Source organism: Phocoena sinus, chromosome 3 (assembly GCF_008692025.1).
Source record: "Phocoena sinus isolate mPhoSin1 chromosome 3, mPhoSin1.pri, whole genome shotgun sequence".
Taxonomy (NCBI): Eukaryota; Metazoa; Chordata; class Mammalia; order Artiodactyla; family Phocoenidae; genus Phocoena; species Phocoena sinus.
Window position 1 is genome coordinate 91,076,185 of NC_045765.1, and position 15,040 is coordinate 91,091,224.

A 15,040-nucleotide genomic window follows, 5' to 3' on the forward strand; every position below is an offset into this window, starting at 1 on the left:
TAAAAAAAATGCATAGCAAGAAATACAACTTATATCATGATATACTCCTGCTATTGCTTCCTCAGCTACAATTACTACACACACATGTAAATCTGAAATAAATTTCCATAAAATTATGTGCATGGAACACTGTCATTTTCTATTATAGACAGTTTTGTTCTTCTTCATTCTTTAAAAGTTGCAGATCAATTTATGATCCACCAATTGTTCCAGCTAACAGTTTGAAAAATAGTTAATTAGGAAATTATTCCAATGATAGTTCAAAAAAACATGGTGGTACCTAAGCTGAGAAAATATCAATAGAAATAGAGAAGAGAGAGTATATTCAGGAGGAATTTTCTGAGATGAATTTTTAGGGCTTTGTGATGAATCAGATATGGAAGATGAAAGAATTATGGAGATCAAGGGCTTTCCGCCAGTCAAAATGTTATTTTCTACTAAACAGAGTATGAGAAAGATCCACTTAAAATAAATACGATGTAATGAATGTGAAGTTGCCTTGGTCTGCCTTGTGATATTAGAAAATGAAACATTCATTTTTATCCACTCATGATATGATACTTTTCTGAATGCTTGATGGTATCAGAATACCTAACTCTTCTGAACATTATACCAACTGTCTTTCCAGGACCAAATGTCAAGTAAATTATATATACTAAATTAGAAATCATTTTTCAATCTTGGATTATACTTTCCAAAAAATGAAAAGAAGAAAAAATTTATAATTTAGAGTGACAAATCAAAAATATTTTTGTTTTCTTAAACAAGGAAGTTAAATGTCAACGCACTGTTACTGTGACAGGTTTGCTGGTGTAATCACTAAAAGTTAGAAAACTCAAGTATGTTTCCCACAACCACTGTGATGACCGCATTGTACTTAGTTTATTAACACCATGAATTGCAAAGAGAAAATGTTATAGTCCTTCTGCCTTGGTTTTCTGGCATGGGTAATTAAAGTATCAGCCATAATATTTCATGAATGCTGTTCCTTTCCTTTTAATGTACCACATAATTTTTAAGAACATAAATTCCATGCTAAATCAGTTCTCTTCCCTCTGTAAAACAGTACTAACTGCTCAGCAACCACTGATCAATGGAGTAGTCCAGTTCCCTGACTAGGACAAGAGTACTTGAAAATACATTCTAAGATCTTGCTTGGTTTCCCACCCCCATGTCTGAAATATCCCAATAATGAATTTTTACCCGAGACAATGAACAGGAAATTTCTCAACAGCTGCCAGAATTTTCTCTTCATACCCTCTTCAGAAAAGTTAAAATGATCCTTCATTTTTAATTACAAAGGAAGGATTTAGAGAGTATCCTTAATATTCCTTTATTTGAATTTTCCAGAAACTTAACATTTATAATAATTCAAATAAATATTAGTCTTGCTACTATATATATTCACTTTTGTGAAAAAGAAAACAATCACGTGCATGCAAGTTTATTTGATTTAAGCACAATATATCCATTCCTTGGCATACCTTTCCCTCTCCCCCCAAACAAACTAAGTTATTGAATAATATCTGTGCAGTTGTAGCAAATTTGCCTAATGACTCTATTTTGATTTTGACTGAAGTGTGGGAATGCCATAGTCTAACATATTTCTCTGGTATTTGTTTCTTTGTTTTCTAGAATGAGTTTAATTTTTTTTTCATTCTGTGATTTCCGTAGAAAAAATATGACACTGTTCTTCTCACCCTTGCCAAATATGTAAACAAATCTGGGTTTGTGAAAAACGTCTCTCTTCTGTTTAATCACTTAGTTATTTTCATGATATGTGTCATTTTTGTATTTATTTCTATCAACTTGAGGATTTGTTTATTTTGTTTACTACATGATGATATACCACGTATAAGTCATCTGTTAACCCTAAGCTTCATATTTCAAAAAGTCACATCAATTAGATATTCAGTCCTTTTACCAGCATTTTTTGAAAATCCTTTCCCTCAAGAGATCTGAAATATAAGTATTATTTTTATGTGTTAGATACCTATTGTTTAATAACTGCTCAGGATTTGGAGAATGTCATGGCTGAATGGCCTTGTATAATATGCTTAAGACCAAATGGTAAGGCATTCTTTCTCTTACAGGAAGGTTGGGGTGAAACATGAACATACAGACATTTTTCGCTGCTTCTGAAAGAAATCAATGTATAAGTAGTTTTTCGCTGATTCTGAAAGAAATCAATGTATAAGTAGTGTCAATTAAAACTCCTGTCCTGGAGTCATTTTTAAATAGTTATGCTTTTATTTTATATGTGCCATGTCCTGGGACATGTTTCCTAATCACCTTGACCTAGTTCCTTACCTCTAAGTGGAGATAATACTACTCCTTACCTCAAAGTATTGAAAAATTATTGGTTTCGAGTCTACTATCCTCACCTCAAGAAAGTCAAAGAGGCTCATAGGTTGCATGTTTCAGCTTCCCCTAGAAGTTTTGAGAGGGTAACCACAAAGCCTAAAACAAAACCAGGTATTAGAGATTCTTTGTGCTCTTTCTTGGCTCTTCAAGCTCAAAACAGGATGGGAGCAGATAGGAACCATATGCTTCCTCTGAGGGCAGAATGGAGAAGAGGTTATCTCTCATTTCATAGTCAGTTGACAAATGTGGTTCCATTGGCAACGATGGTTTGGGCTGAGGGATTTCAGTGTTAGTACAGATAAATACACAATGAGATTGGCCAACAAAAAAAAGGATGTGTTTGGAAAATTGTGTGATGGGAACTTGTCTGAACATTAACTAATGGTGAGAAAGAATAGAGATAAGGCTGTAGTGCACTCAGTATTGTTCCCTTCTCATTTAATCTATGTTGTATGTGTAAAGAAGTAATTAACCACCTCCTATATCACAGTACATGGTGTCGTCACTCAGTATTTTTCCCTTCTCATTTAATCTATGTTGTATGTGTAAAGAAGTAATTAACCACCTCCTATATCACAGTACATGGTGTCGTACCTCAGTATCTCAGATGACTAGTTCTATAGGTAGCACAAATGTGGGATACATAAACATGTAGCTAATTGAATGAGTATTATCTTATTGCTATTACTAATAATAATTTTCAAGATCATGTTTTGGCCAGGTTATATCATTGTAAATTAGCACAAATAGTAAGATAGCTGGAAAAAGAGTTCTGAGTACTGTGCAGTATTTGCGCAATGAACTCTCAAGGCATATCTGTTGAGCTATTGAAAGAGGGACCTCCTAGTTGCTTAGACTGTTGAGCCATGATTTAAGGGACATGCAGAGAATACTAACAAATCTAAGAGATATGTCTTGCTAGAGAACTGAGTGGTCTTGAGCTATTATACATGAAATAAACACATCTTTCCTTAAATAATTAAGTGAATTAAAATTTATTAAAAACATTTTATATGGCTGTGAAATAAATGAAAGTGCCTTCAGTTCTGCATAAAAGGAATGTTGAGAGGCAATCACATCTAGTTTGAGATCACAGAAGAAATTTCAGAGGTCTAGAGCAGGGGTCCGCAACCCCTGGGCCGTAGACCGCTACTGGTCCGCGGCCTGTTAGGAACTGGGCTGCACAGCAGGAGGTGAGTGGCAGTCGAGCAAGCAAAGCTTCATCTGCAGCTCCCTATCTCTCCCTATCGCTCCCCATCACTCTCATTACTGCCTGAACCATCCTCCCCCCCAACTCCATCTGTGGAAAAATTATCTTCTACGAAACCAGTCCCTGGTGTCAAAAAGGTTGGGGACCACTGGTCTAGAGTACAAGGAGCTAGCTGCCTTCCCAAGTATTTTTAATCAGTGATGGAAAATAAAAACAAACAAATTGAAAATCGGGCGGCTTAGAGTAAACAGGGAGTTTGGCCATCAGACCTAATTCTGTGTATATGTTTTCATGTTTTTGATATGTCAAAATAGTTGGTCAGTACAAAAATTTAATTTGGCTAAAGAAACAGAACTTGAGTGTATTAAATATTCTCGTGCCCTCAGTAGTTTTGACTCACAGATATCCATCATTTAAAAATTGGGCACTTCACTTTTATGAAAGAATAACATGTGAAATAATGCTTCATAAATGCTTGCTACACATTCTGGATACTTTTGATGATTGTAATCCCTGAGAAGATTTTTTAAAAAGGAAAGTTAAGAATGTGTGATTGCAAATCTATTTATAATCTTGCTCAATCAGCAGTATTGCTACTAGTAACGCTGTGAAGTTCACAACAAGTCTACTGAATTGCTGGAGTGTAACACAGCTGGTTGGTTATTTTGGCTTCCTTAATGCTTGCCCTGATTATGTGACATTCAGCTAATTATATGACTAGATATCTAACTCAACTACAGAGAAGTTAATTTGCTGGCCACATGTGGACATGATGTTAATCTTTCCTTCCAGTGAAAAATTAGACATAGTCACTCCAAGGAAAATGAACAAGCCGGCTGTGGAGCCAGCACAGTTCATATTTTACAGTGTGTCCTTCTGTCATGCTATTTCCAGTACCTCTGTTTCCATCCCTCACAAACTCTGGTTGGGCTGTGCTTAGGTCATAAAAACTTTACAGTAAAGCTCAGGTGGATTGATTACTCTTTGATCTCCTGGTGCTCTTTCAGTTTACATCACAGCCATTTAGCATTCTTTGACTACATCAAATATATTGGCTCCTCTCCTAGATCCAACCCTATTCTCCAGAAATATTGTTATTCTGTTCGTTTCCTTTTGCTTCCAAGGTGGAAAGTCCCTGTCTTTCGGCACCCAATTTTATTGATGACTATCTTATTAGCTCTTAAATGGCACATGGCCAGACAATCCTGTTTCAGAAACATGCTGAATCAGTCCTAAAAGAGTGGGTGTTAGCAAACATGGGTGTGGAGGGGCTTTTAAATATGTCATAAGAAAAAGTAATGAAAAGCATGAAGTAATTAAGTGTTTTTTTTTCCTGAAAAGATAATTCAGTGGGATGTTATTTTGGCTTTCTTTAACAGGGTTGGCTCTGATTATTTTTATAATTATAGAGAAAATGAAGTATAGATATTTTTTCCTATGGTGGAAATCCTCTGAAAAGAATCACTGAGGAATTATTACAGCAAAAAGATCTGTCTGAAGCCATCTCCCCTGACAGGAACATGTTAACTGTCATGTTAACAAGTGTTGTTTATTTTTTACCTGAGGAATGAGAAGTGCTTGTACCAATGTTGTTCAGAAAGCATTTCCTCACAGTATCCAAATTCATCTTATAATCAGCTTGCTTAGAATTTTAGACTATTTTTAAAGCTGGTGTGGAGCACATTTTAGGACTTCAAAAATTATCATATCCTCAGTCTTCCATGAGTTCCACTATAAGATGTTCAGTTTGCTTCTGTTCACATGTAGCTGTTCTTTCCCAGGGCAGTCCCATTCCTAATATTCTTACTGTGAGGTGAGTGAGTAATAACTAATTTCCAGTAGTGCATGGATCATGGATAGAGACAAATAAATACTCTATCATATAATATAGTGGGTATAATTAAAGTTATATAACTTGAAATGATTGTTTCTAAATAATATGTGTTAACTTTTATTTGTTTTCTCTCAGTAGGTTATCCTAGATAACATAGACTTTGCTTAATTGTGTGAGATGAAAGATACTTGTTGCGTTAGATAAATGTCAAGATCTAGGAAGTAATAAGATATATTAATTAAGAGAGATAAGGAAGGATATATAAACCAGTAATTTTAATAGCAGAGCACACACTTTACTTTCTAACTAAATTTAACTTGTTTGAGAATTTAATTAATGTGGCAAAATGCACAAGGAAGAGAAATGTGAGAAACTTTCATAATGCAGTCAAACCTGCAAAAATGCAGAAAGAGGAAATTAGTTTCTCTTCCCTTCCCTTGAAAGGCTGATATAAACAACGAAAAAGAAAAGAAAAAAATCTGTGTGTGTGAGTGTTTTCATGAATGTATAGATTCAGTTGGTTTTTCTCCAAATTAGTAAACTCTTGTTTGTTAAAAATCTAATTTTTCACTTATCAACTAATTAAAATGTGCCCTTTTTAGCAAGTTAAAATATTGTAAAATTAAAAAGCTCTTTTTTAAGTTACATCAAATCCAAAGGTCTATGTGACAGAATCAAAGAAGCATCACAAATTGGTTGAAGGCAAAATTCAAGGTGCTTTCCAAAGCTTTCTTGTAATACAGGAATGAAATCAGGTTATGAGAGTAAAATCTGACCCAGGTACTTTCTGAGGCCCTGGAGCTTTGGTAGTGAGAACAGGGCAACAAATTCTGTCCCTTCTCCACAAACGCACATGGCCTCTTAGTAGGGAAAACAGGCATTTTGAGGAACAGAAAGATATTTGATCCTATAGTAGAGGCTTTTCTGCATTAGTTAACATCTCAAAAGGCATATTAAATGTGATAACTCCATTTTTCTTCCTTTTCCTTCACATTTAGGCCTATAGAAGGCAATTACAAATATGTCTGTGGAAAACGTCATGAGTTATATTTTTCCCTTAACCTCAGGGTTAAGGGAAAAGCCATCTCCACTTACTTATGTTCATAAGCTTGTCGAAATGACTTAAGCTTGACAAGTGGTGCAGGTTGGAGTATCAGGTCAAATGTGGTTTACTTACTTATGGAACAGCATGTGGTTTAGACTGCCTACTACATGGCAGAGCTCTTGTGAATTTACCATCATAAATTCACCTATTAGGAATTCATATCATGTGGTTTTATGAAGATAACAGCAATGAGTATTCTTCGACAGCAGAGTGAATTAATATAAATGACAATTTGAGCCCCATTACTAGGAGTGCACATCTTTATTGAAGACAGCATTCCTGAATGTGTGTTGACTTACTGAAAATGTAATTTTACCAGGCAGATTATCTTTTTTTTTTCCACCTGGTGAAAAAAGCAAATGCTCATTCCCCATTCTTCTCTTCATGCACACCATTTTAGGAGTGACTGTTTCATATTTACTTTTCATTTGTCCATTAATTTTTTCCTCTTCAGGTGTAATCTAGCCCCTGTGGTGGAGTTTGCTGCAGATGTGGGAACTAAATCAGATTTTATTACCATGAATCCATCAGTTGTACAAAGAGCATTTGGAGGCTTTCGGAATGAGAGTGACAGAGAAAAATTTGTGCATAGACTTTCCATGCTGAATGACAGTGTCCTTTGGATCCCTGCTTTCATGGTCAAAGGAGGAGAGAAGCACGTGGAGTGGGTTAATGCGTTAATCCTTAAGAATAAACTGAAAGTGCGAACTGCCTATCCATCACTGAGACTTATTCATGCTGTCAGAGGGTAAGTGTCTGGAAAGGACCAGTCTGTCCTTGGCACATGGTACATATAACTACACATTTTCCCTAGACAGGAAGGAGCCTCAATAATTTCCCAATGGATATATGTTTCCATTGTTTTATAATGGCTGCTCTGTTTACCAACTTGAATTTTGTTTATGTGCTATATTATTTTAGCTCATTCTCTTTCTTGAAAAAGCAAATATTTGAACTTGGCACTTATTTATATCTGCTCATGAAGAAACTACTGATTTTTATATTTTGCTGTGTTAAAGAGTAATAAGAATTCATAGTATAATTCATGAATTTGGGGTAAAAACTACCAACAGAAGTGCTAAATGGCTAGTGGGCAATATTGTGGAAGCTTAAATGTTAGATGTATTTAAGGAGCAATTAAGTCCCATCTGTAGTTAAGAGGCCAACTAGTGGTAGAGAAGGCTGGCTGAGATATGCCTTAATGCTTCCCCCCAGAAGTCATAGATGACATTTTTATGAATTAAGTCAACATTTCCCTTTTATTAATACAAGCTCAAAAGAAAGACCTAAGAAGCAGACTCTTGTTTAAAAGTGGTAAATGACCAAAAGGCTAAATTCAGTCATGCATACATATAAGTGTGTGAGATATGTAACACAAAGGTAAGCAATACTGTATATTTATTAGATATCTACTTAATGTCGAATGCTGTAGATTCACAATGGAAGAGCTGATCACTGCTTTAAAGGAATGCATAGGCTTTATGGTAGAAACAGAGGCATGTATAGCTAGGTAAGGTATAAACAAATGGTAAAGGGGTATATTGTCCGAAGTGTAGAATTTGTTCCTTGGGTTAGCAAAGAAGTCCTAAAAATCTAAAATTTGAACTAAACTTTTAAAGCAGAAAATGATTTTAAAGAACTTTAAAGCGATTCTCGGGGGAAAAAGACAGGGAGAGAGAGAAGAAACCAGAAGGAAATGTATTGCATCATTAGAGCAAACTGAGGCAAGAAAATAATTAAATACACTGTAGACGTGTGGAATAATGGAGTCCATTGTGGTGCATTGGAATACAAAGTTGGAAAAATAACTTGTGGTCTGGTTGGGAAGATAATCATGAAGCACAATTAGATATGTGAATTTAGGAGAGTAAATCTTGTAACTACAGACTCTGTTGACAAGCAGAGATGCTAGAGATATGAAGGCCATTTAGGCTTTTGATTAATTTACTCATAAGATGATAAAGACATAGGGCAAAATCAGTGGACCTAAAAAGGATTGGGCAAGTTCAGGGGACCAAGTAAATACAATGGCTAGAACTCCTAAAAGAAAAAGCTGTCAAAACCCAGAGTTAAAAATAGTTTGCTTTATATACTGTCACTGGGACTGGACTAAGGTGTTTTCATTTTGTTTTGTTTTGTTATTGAGATATTTTCCTTCAAGGTTTTACCATTTCCTTGTTTAAATCTTGAGACAGTTTCTTGAATTGTTAGTCTGCACGCAACTAAATTGCATTCTTATAATTAGATCCTGGTTATTCAACATTCATTCTCTTGACATTTGGCATGAATTTCCAACAAAGTAACATAAAATAATGCATTTGGAAGATAAGCAATTTTTTTAAGCAACAGAGTCCTGAAATTACAATTTGCATCTGAAAAAAAAAAGATGCGTTCTTGATAGAGAGCAGGTTCATAACATGTTGTTCTAAGAACACATCTTTTTAATTTTAAGTTTTTATTGATTACAATGTACTGCAGATATTTTTCCCAGTCTGTGGTGTGCCTTTTCACTCTCGTAATGTTGTCTTTTGATGAACAAGAATTTAATTTTAACAAAATCTAATTTGTCTATAGTTTTGCTTCTTTTAAAAATTGTGGTAAAGTTTACACATAACATAATTTACCATCTCAACCATTTTTAAGTGTACAATTTAGTGCTTTTAAGTACATTCATATTGTTGTATAACTATCACTAACATCGATATCCAGAACTCTTTTCCTTTTGCAAAACCAAAACTCTGTACTACCTGTTAAACAATTACTTCCCATTCCCTTCTCCCCCTAGTCGTTGGAAATCACGATTCTACTGTCTTTATGATTTTGACTACTCTAAGTACCTTATATAAGTGGAATCATATGGTATTAGCCTTTTTATGACTGGCTTATTTCACTTAGCATAATGTACATTGTTTCTTGTGGTTTTTTTAATTTAAATTTTATTTTGTTTGACAATAGTATAGCCACTCCTGTTCTTGTATTACCATCTTTATTTTTTTTTTGGTTTTGTGTAAGTGTATGGTGAAACATTTGAATTTCTTTCTTTTTTAAAAAAAATTATATACTTTTTGAGATATTTATTGTCTAACAAATTGGTTTATTATTATGGTGAACCTAAAAAATAACATATCTGACATAGTGAAGTGTATTTTTGTTATGTTTCTTTTTTCTTATCAGTCATCCATTTTATATACATCAGTGTATACATGTCAATCCCAATCGCCCAATTAATCACACCACCACCACCACCACCACCACTGCTTTCCCCCCTTGGTGTCCATATGTTTGTTCTCTACATCTGTGTCTTAATTTCTCTCCTGCAAGCCAGTTCATCTGTAATATTTTTCTAGGTTCCACATATATGCGTTAATATACGATATTTATTTTTCTCTTTCTGACTTACTTCACTTTGTATGACACTCTCTAGATCCATCCACGTCTCTACAGATCACCCAATTTCGTTCCTCTTTATGGCTGAGTAATATTCCATTGTATATATGTACCATATCTTCTTTATCCATTCATCTGTCGATGGGCATTTAGGTTGCTTCCATGTCCTAGCTATTGTAAATAGTGCTGAAATGAACATTGGGGTGAATGTGTCTTTTTGAATTATGGTTTTCTCTGGGTATAGCCCAGTAGTGGGATTGCTGCATCATATGGTAATTCTATGTTTAGTTCTTTAAGGAACCTCCATACTGTTCTCCATAGTGGCGGGATCAATTTACATTCCCACCAACAGTGCAAGAGTTCCCTTTTCTCCACATCCTCTCCAGCATTTGTTGTTTGTAGATTTTCTGATGATCCCCATTCTAACTGGTGTGAGGTGATACCTCACTGTAGTTTTGATTTGCATTTCTCTAATAGTTAGTGATGTTGAGCAGCTTTTCATGTGCTTCTTGGCCATCTTTATGTCTCCTTTGGAGAAAAGTCTATTTTGGTCTTCTGCCCAGTTTTGGATTGGGATGTTTGTTTTTTTAATATTGAGCTGCATGAGCTGTTTATATATTTTGGAGAGTAATCCTTTATCTGATGATTCATTTGCAAATATTTTCACCCATTCTGAGGGTTGTCTTTTTGTCTTGTTTATGGTTTCCTTTGCTGTACAAAAGCTTTTAAGTTTCATTAGGTACCATTTGTTTATTTTTATTTCCATTACTATAAGAGGTGGATCAAAAAATATCTTGCTGTGATTTATGTCAAAGAGTGTTCTTCCTATGTTTTCCTCTAAGAGTTTTATAGTGTCCGGTCTTACATTTAGGTCTCTAATCCATTTTGAGTTTATTTTTGTGTATGGTGTTAGGGAGTGTTCTAATTTCATTCTTTTACATGTAGCTGTCCAGTTTTCCCAGCACCACTTATTGAAGAGACTGTCTTTTCTCCATTGTATATCCTTCCCTCCTTTGTCATAGATTAGTTGACCATAGGTGCGTGGCTTTTTCTCTGGGCTTTCTATCTTGTTCCATTGATCTATGTTTCTGTTTTAGTGCCGGTACAGTATTGTCTTGATTACTGTAGCTTTGTAGTATAGTCTGAAGTCAGGGAGTCTGATTCCTCCAGCTCCGTTTTTTTCCCTCAAGACTGCTTTGGCTATTTGGGGTCTTTTGTGTCTCCATACAAATTGTAAGACTTTTTGTTCTAGTTCTGTAAAAACTTTGGTAAGTTGATAGGGATTGCATTGAATCTGTAGATTGCTTTAGGTAGCATAGTCATTTCCACAATATTGATTCTTCCAATCCAAGAACATGGTATATCTCTCCACCTGTTGGTATCATCTTCAATTTCTTTCATCAGTATCTTATAGTTTTCTGCATACAGGTCTTTTGTCTCCCTAGGTAGGTTTATTCCTACGTATTTTATTCTTTTTGTTGCAGTGGTAAATGGGAGTGTTTCCTTAATTTCTCTTTCAGATTTTTCATCATTAGTGTATAGGAATGCAAGAGATTTCTGTGTATTAATTTTGTATCCTGCAACTTTACCAAATTCATTGATTAGCTCTAGTAGTTTTCTGGTGGCATCTTTAGGATTCTCTATGTGTAGTATCATGTCATCTTCAAACAGTGACAGTTTTACTTCTTCTTTTCAAATTTGTATTTCTTTTTCTTCTCTCATTGCTGTGGCCAGGACTTCCAAAACTATGTTGAATATGAGTGGTGAGACTGGACATTCTTGTCTTGTTCCTGATCTTAGAGGACATGCTTTCAGTTTTTCACCATTGAGAATGATGTTTGCTGTGGGTTTGTTGTATATGGCCTTTATCATGTTGAAGTAGGTTCCCTCTATGCCCACTTTCTGGAGACTTTTTATCATAAATGGGTGTTGAATTTTGTCAAAAGCTTTTTCTGCATCTATTGAGATGATCATATGGTTTTTCTTCTTCAATTTGTTAATATGATGTATCACATTGGTTGATTTGCATATATTGAAGAATCCTTGCATCCCTGGGATAAATTCCACTTGATTGTGGTGTATGATCCTTTTAATGTGTTGTTGGATTCTGTTTGCTAGTATTTTGTTGAGGATTTTAGCATCTGTATTTATCAGTGATATTGGTCTGTAATTTTCTTTTTTTGTAGTATCCTTTTCTGGTATCAGCATGATGGTGGCATCATAGAATGAGTTTGGGAATTTTCCTTCCTCTGCAATTTTTTGGAAGAGTTTGAGAAGGATGGGTCTTCTTTAAGTGTTTGATAGAATTCACCTGTGGAGCCATCTGGTCCTGGACTTTTGTTTGTTGGAAGATTTTTAATCACAGTTTCAATTTCATTACTTGTGATTGGTCTGTTCATATTTTCTATTTCTTCCTGGTTCAGTCTTGAAAGGTTATACCTTTCTAAGAATTTGTCCATTTCTTCCAGGTTTTCCATTTTATTGGCATACAGTTGCTTGTAGTAGTCTCTTAGGATGCTTTCTACTTCTGCGGTGTCTGTTGTAACTTCTCCTTTTTCATTTCTAGTTTTGTTGATTTGAGTCCTCTCCCTCTTTTTCTTGATGAGTCTGGCTAAAGGTTTATCAATTTTGTTTACCTTCTCAAAGAACCAGCTTCTAGTTTTATTGATCTTTGCTATTGTTTTCTTTGTTTCTATTTCATTTATTTCTGCTCTGATCTTTATGATTTCTTTCCTTCTACTAACTTTGGGTTTTGTTTGTTCTTCTTTCTCTAGTTGCTTTAGGTGTAATGTTAGATTGTTTATTTGAGATTTTTCTTGTTTCTTGAGGTAGGCTGGTATAGCTCTAAACTTCCCTCTTAGAACTGCTTTTGCTGCATCCCATAGGTTTTGAGTCATCATGTTTTCATTGTCATTCGTCTCTAGGTATTTTATGATTTCCTCTTTGATATCTTCAGTGATCTCTTGGTTATTTAGTAACATATTGTTTAGCCTCCATATATTTGTGTTTTTTACATTTTTTTCCCTGTACTTGATTTCTAATCTCATAGTGTTGTGGTCAGAAAAGATGTTTGATATGATTTCAATTTTCTTAAATTTACTGAGGCTTGATTTGTGACCCAAGATGTGATCTATCCTGGAGAATGTCCCTTGCACACTTGAGAAGAAAGTGTAATCTGCTGTTTCTGGATGGAACGTCCTATAAATATCAATTAAATCTATCTGGTCTGTTGTGTCATTTAAAGCTTGTGTTTCCTTGTTAATTTTCTGTTTGGATGATCTGTCCATTGGTGTAAGTGAGGTGTTAAAGTCCCCCACTATTATTCTGTTACTGTCGACTTCCTCTTTTAGAGCTGTTAGCAGTTGCCTTATGTATTGAGGTGCTCCTATGTTGGGTGCATATGTATTTATAATTGTTATGTCTTCTTCTTGGTTTTTTCCCTTGATCATTATGTAGTGTCCTTCCTTGTCTCCTGTAACATTCTTTATTTTAAAGTCTATTTTGTCTGATATGAATACTGCTACTCCAGCTTTCTTTTGATTTCCATTTGCATGGAATATCTTTTTCCATCCACTCACTTTCAGTCTGTATGTGTCCCTAGGTCTGAATTGGGTGTCTTGTAGACAGCATATATATGGGTCTTGTTTTCGTATCCATTCAGGAAGCCTGTGTCTTATGGTTCAAGCATTTAATCCATTCACGTTTAAGGTAATTATCGATAGGTATGTTCCTATTACCATTTTCTTAATTGTTTTGGGTTTGTTTTTGGAGGTCCTTTTCTTCTCTTGTGTTTCCCACTTAGAGAAGTTCGTTTAGCATTTGTCTGTAGAGCTGGTTTGGTGGTGCTGAATTCTCTTAGCTTTTGCTTGCCTGTAAAGCTTTTGATTTCTCCATTGAATCTGAGTGAGGTCCTTGCTGGGTAGGGTAATCTTGTTTGTAGGTTCTTCCCTTTCATCATTTTAAATATGTCATGCCACTCCCTTCTGGCTTTTAGAGTTTCTGCTGAGAAATCCTCTGTTAACCTTATAGGTGTTCCCTTGTATGTTATTTGTTATTTTTCCCTTGCTTCTTTCAATAATTTTTCTTTGTCTTTAATTTTTGCCAGTTTGATTATGCTGTGTCTTGGCGTGTTTCTCCTTGGATTTATCCTGTATGGCACTCTCTGTGCTTCCCGGACTTGGGTGGCTATTTCCTTTCCCATGTTAGGGATGTTTTCGACTATAATGTCTTCAAATATTTTCTCTGGTCCTTTCTCTTTCCCTTCTCCTTCTGGGACCCCTATAATGCGAATGTTGTTGCATTTAATATTGTCCCAGAGGTCTCTTAGGCTGTATTCATTTCTTTTCATTCTTTTTTCTTTATTCTGTTCCGCAGCAGTGAATTCCACCATTTTGTCTTCCAGGTCACTTATCCTTTCTTCTGCCTCAGTTATTCTGCTATTGATTCCTTCTGGTGTAGTTTCCACTTCTGTTATTGTACTGTTCACCTCTGTTTGTTTGTTCTTTAATTCTTTTACATCTTTGTTAAACGTTTCTTGCATCTTCTCTATCTTTGCCTCCATTCTTCTTCCAAGGTCATGGATCATCTTCACTATCATTATTCTGAATTTTTTTTCTGGGTGATTGCCTGTCTCCATTGCATTTAGTTGTTTTTCTGGGGTTTTATCTTGTTCCTTCATCTGGTACATAGCCCTCTGCCTTTTCATCTTGTCTATCTTCCTGTGAATGTGGTTTTTGTTCCACAGGCTGCAGGATTGTAGTTCTTCTTGCTTCTGCTGTCTGCCCTCTGGTGGATGAGGCTATGCAAGAGGCTTGTGGAAGTTTCCTAATGGGTGGTGGGTAGAGCTGGCTGTTGCTCTGGTGGGCAGAGCTCAGTAAAACTTTAATCTGCTTGTCGGCTCTGGATGGGGCTGGGTTCCCTTCCTGTTGGTTGTTTGGCCTCAAGCAATGCAACACTTGAGCCTACCCAGGGCTCTTTGTTGGGGCTAATGGCAGACTCTGGGAGGGCTCATGCCAATGAGTACTTCCCAGAACTCCTGCCAGTGTCCTTGTCCCTTGGTGAGCCACAGCTGCCCCCCGCCTCTGCAGGAGACCCTGCAACACTAGCAGGTAGGTCTGGCTCAGTCTCCTAGGGGGTCACT

The 15,040-nt window shown here is 35.7% G+C and overlaps 1 protein-coding gene across 1 annotated transcript in view; it reads left to right on the plus strand.

Moving 5' to 3' along the window:
• ST8SIA4 (ST8 alpha-N-acetyl-neuraminide alpha-2,8-sialyltransferase 4) overlaps window positions 1-15,040 on the plus strand; it is a 104,980-nt gene that overhangs the window by 31,920 nt on the left and 58,020 nt on the right. The window contains exon 4 of the mRNA XM_032627801.1: window positions 6,968-7,261. Within this exon, the coding sequence (XP_032483692.1) occupies window positions 6,968-7,261 (294 nt within the window). The remainder of the gene's footprint in view (window positions 1-6,967; window positions 7,262-15,040) is intronic.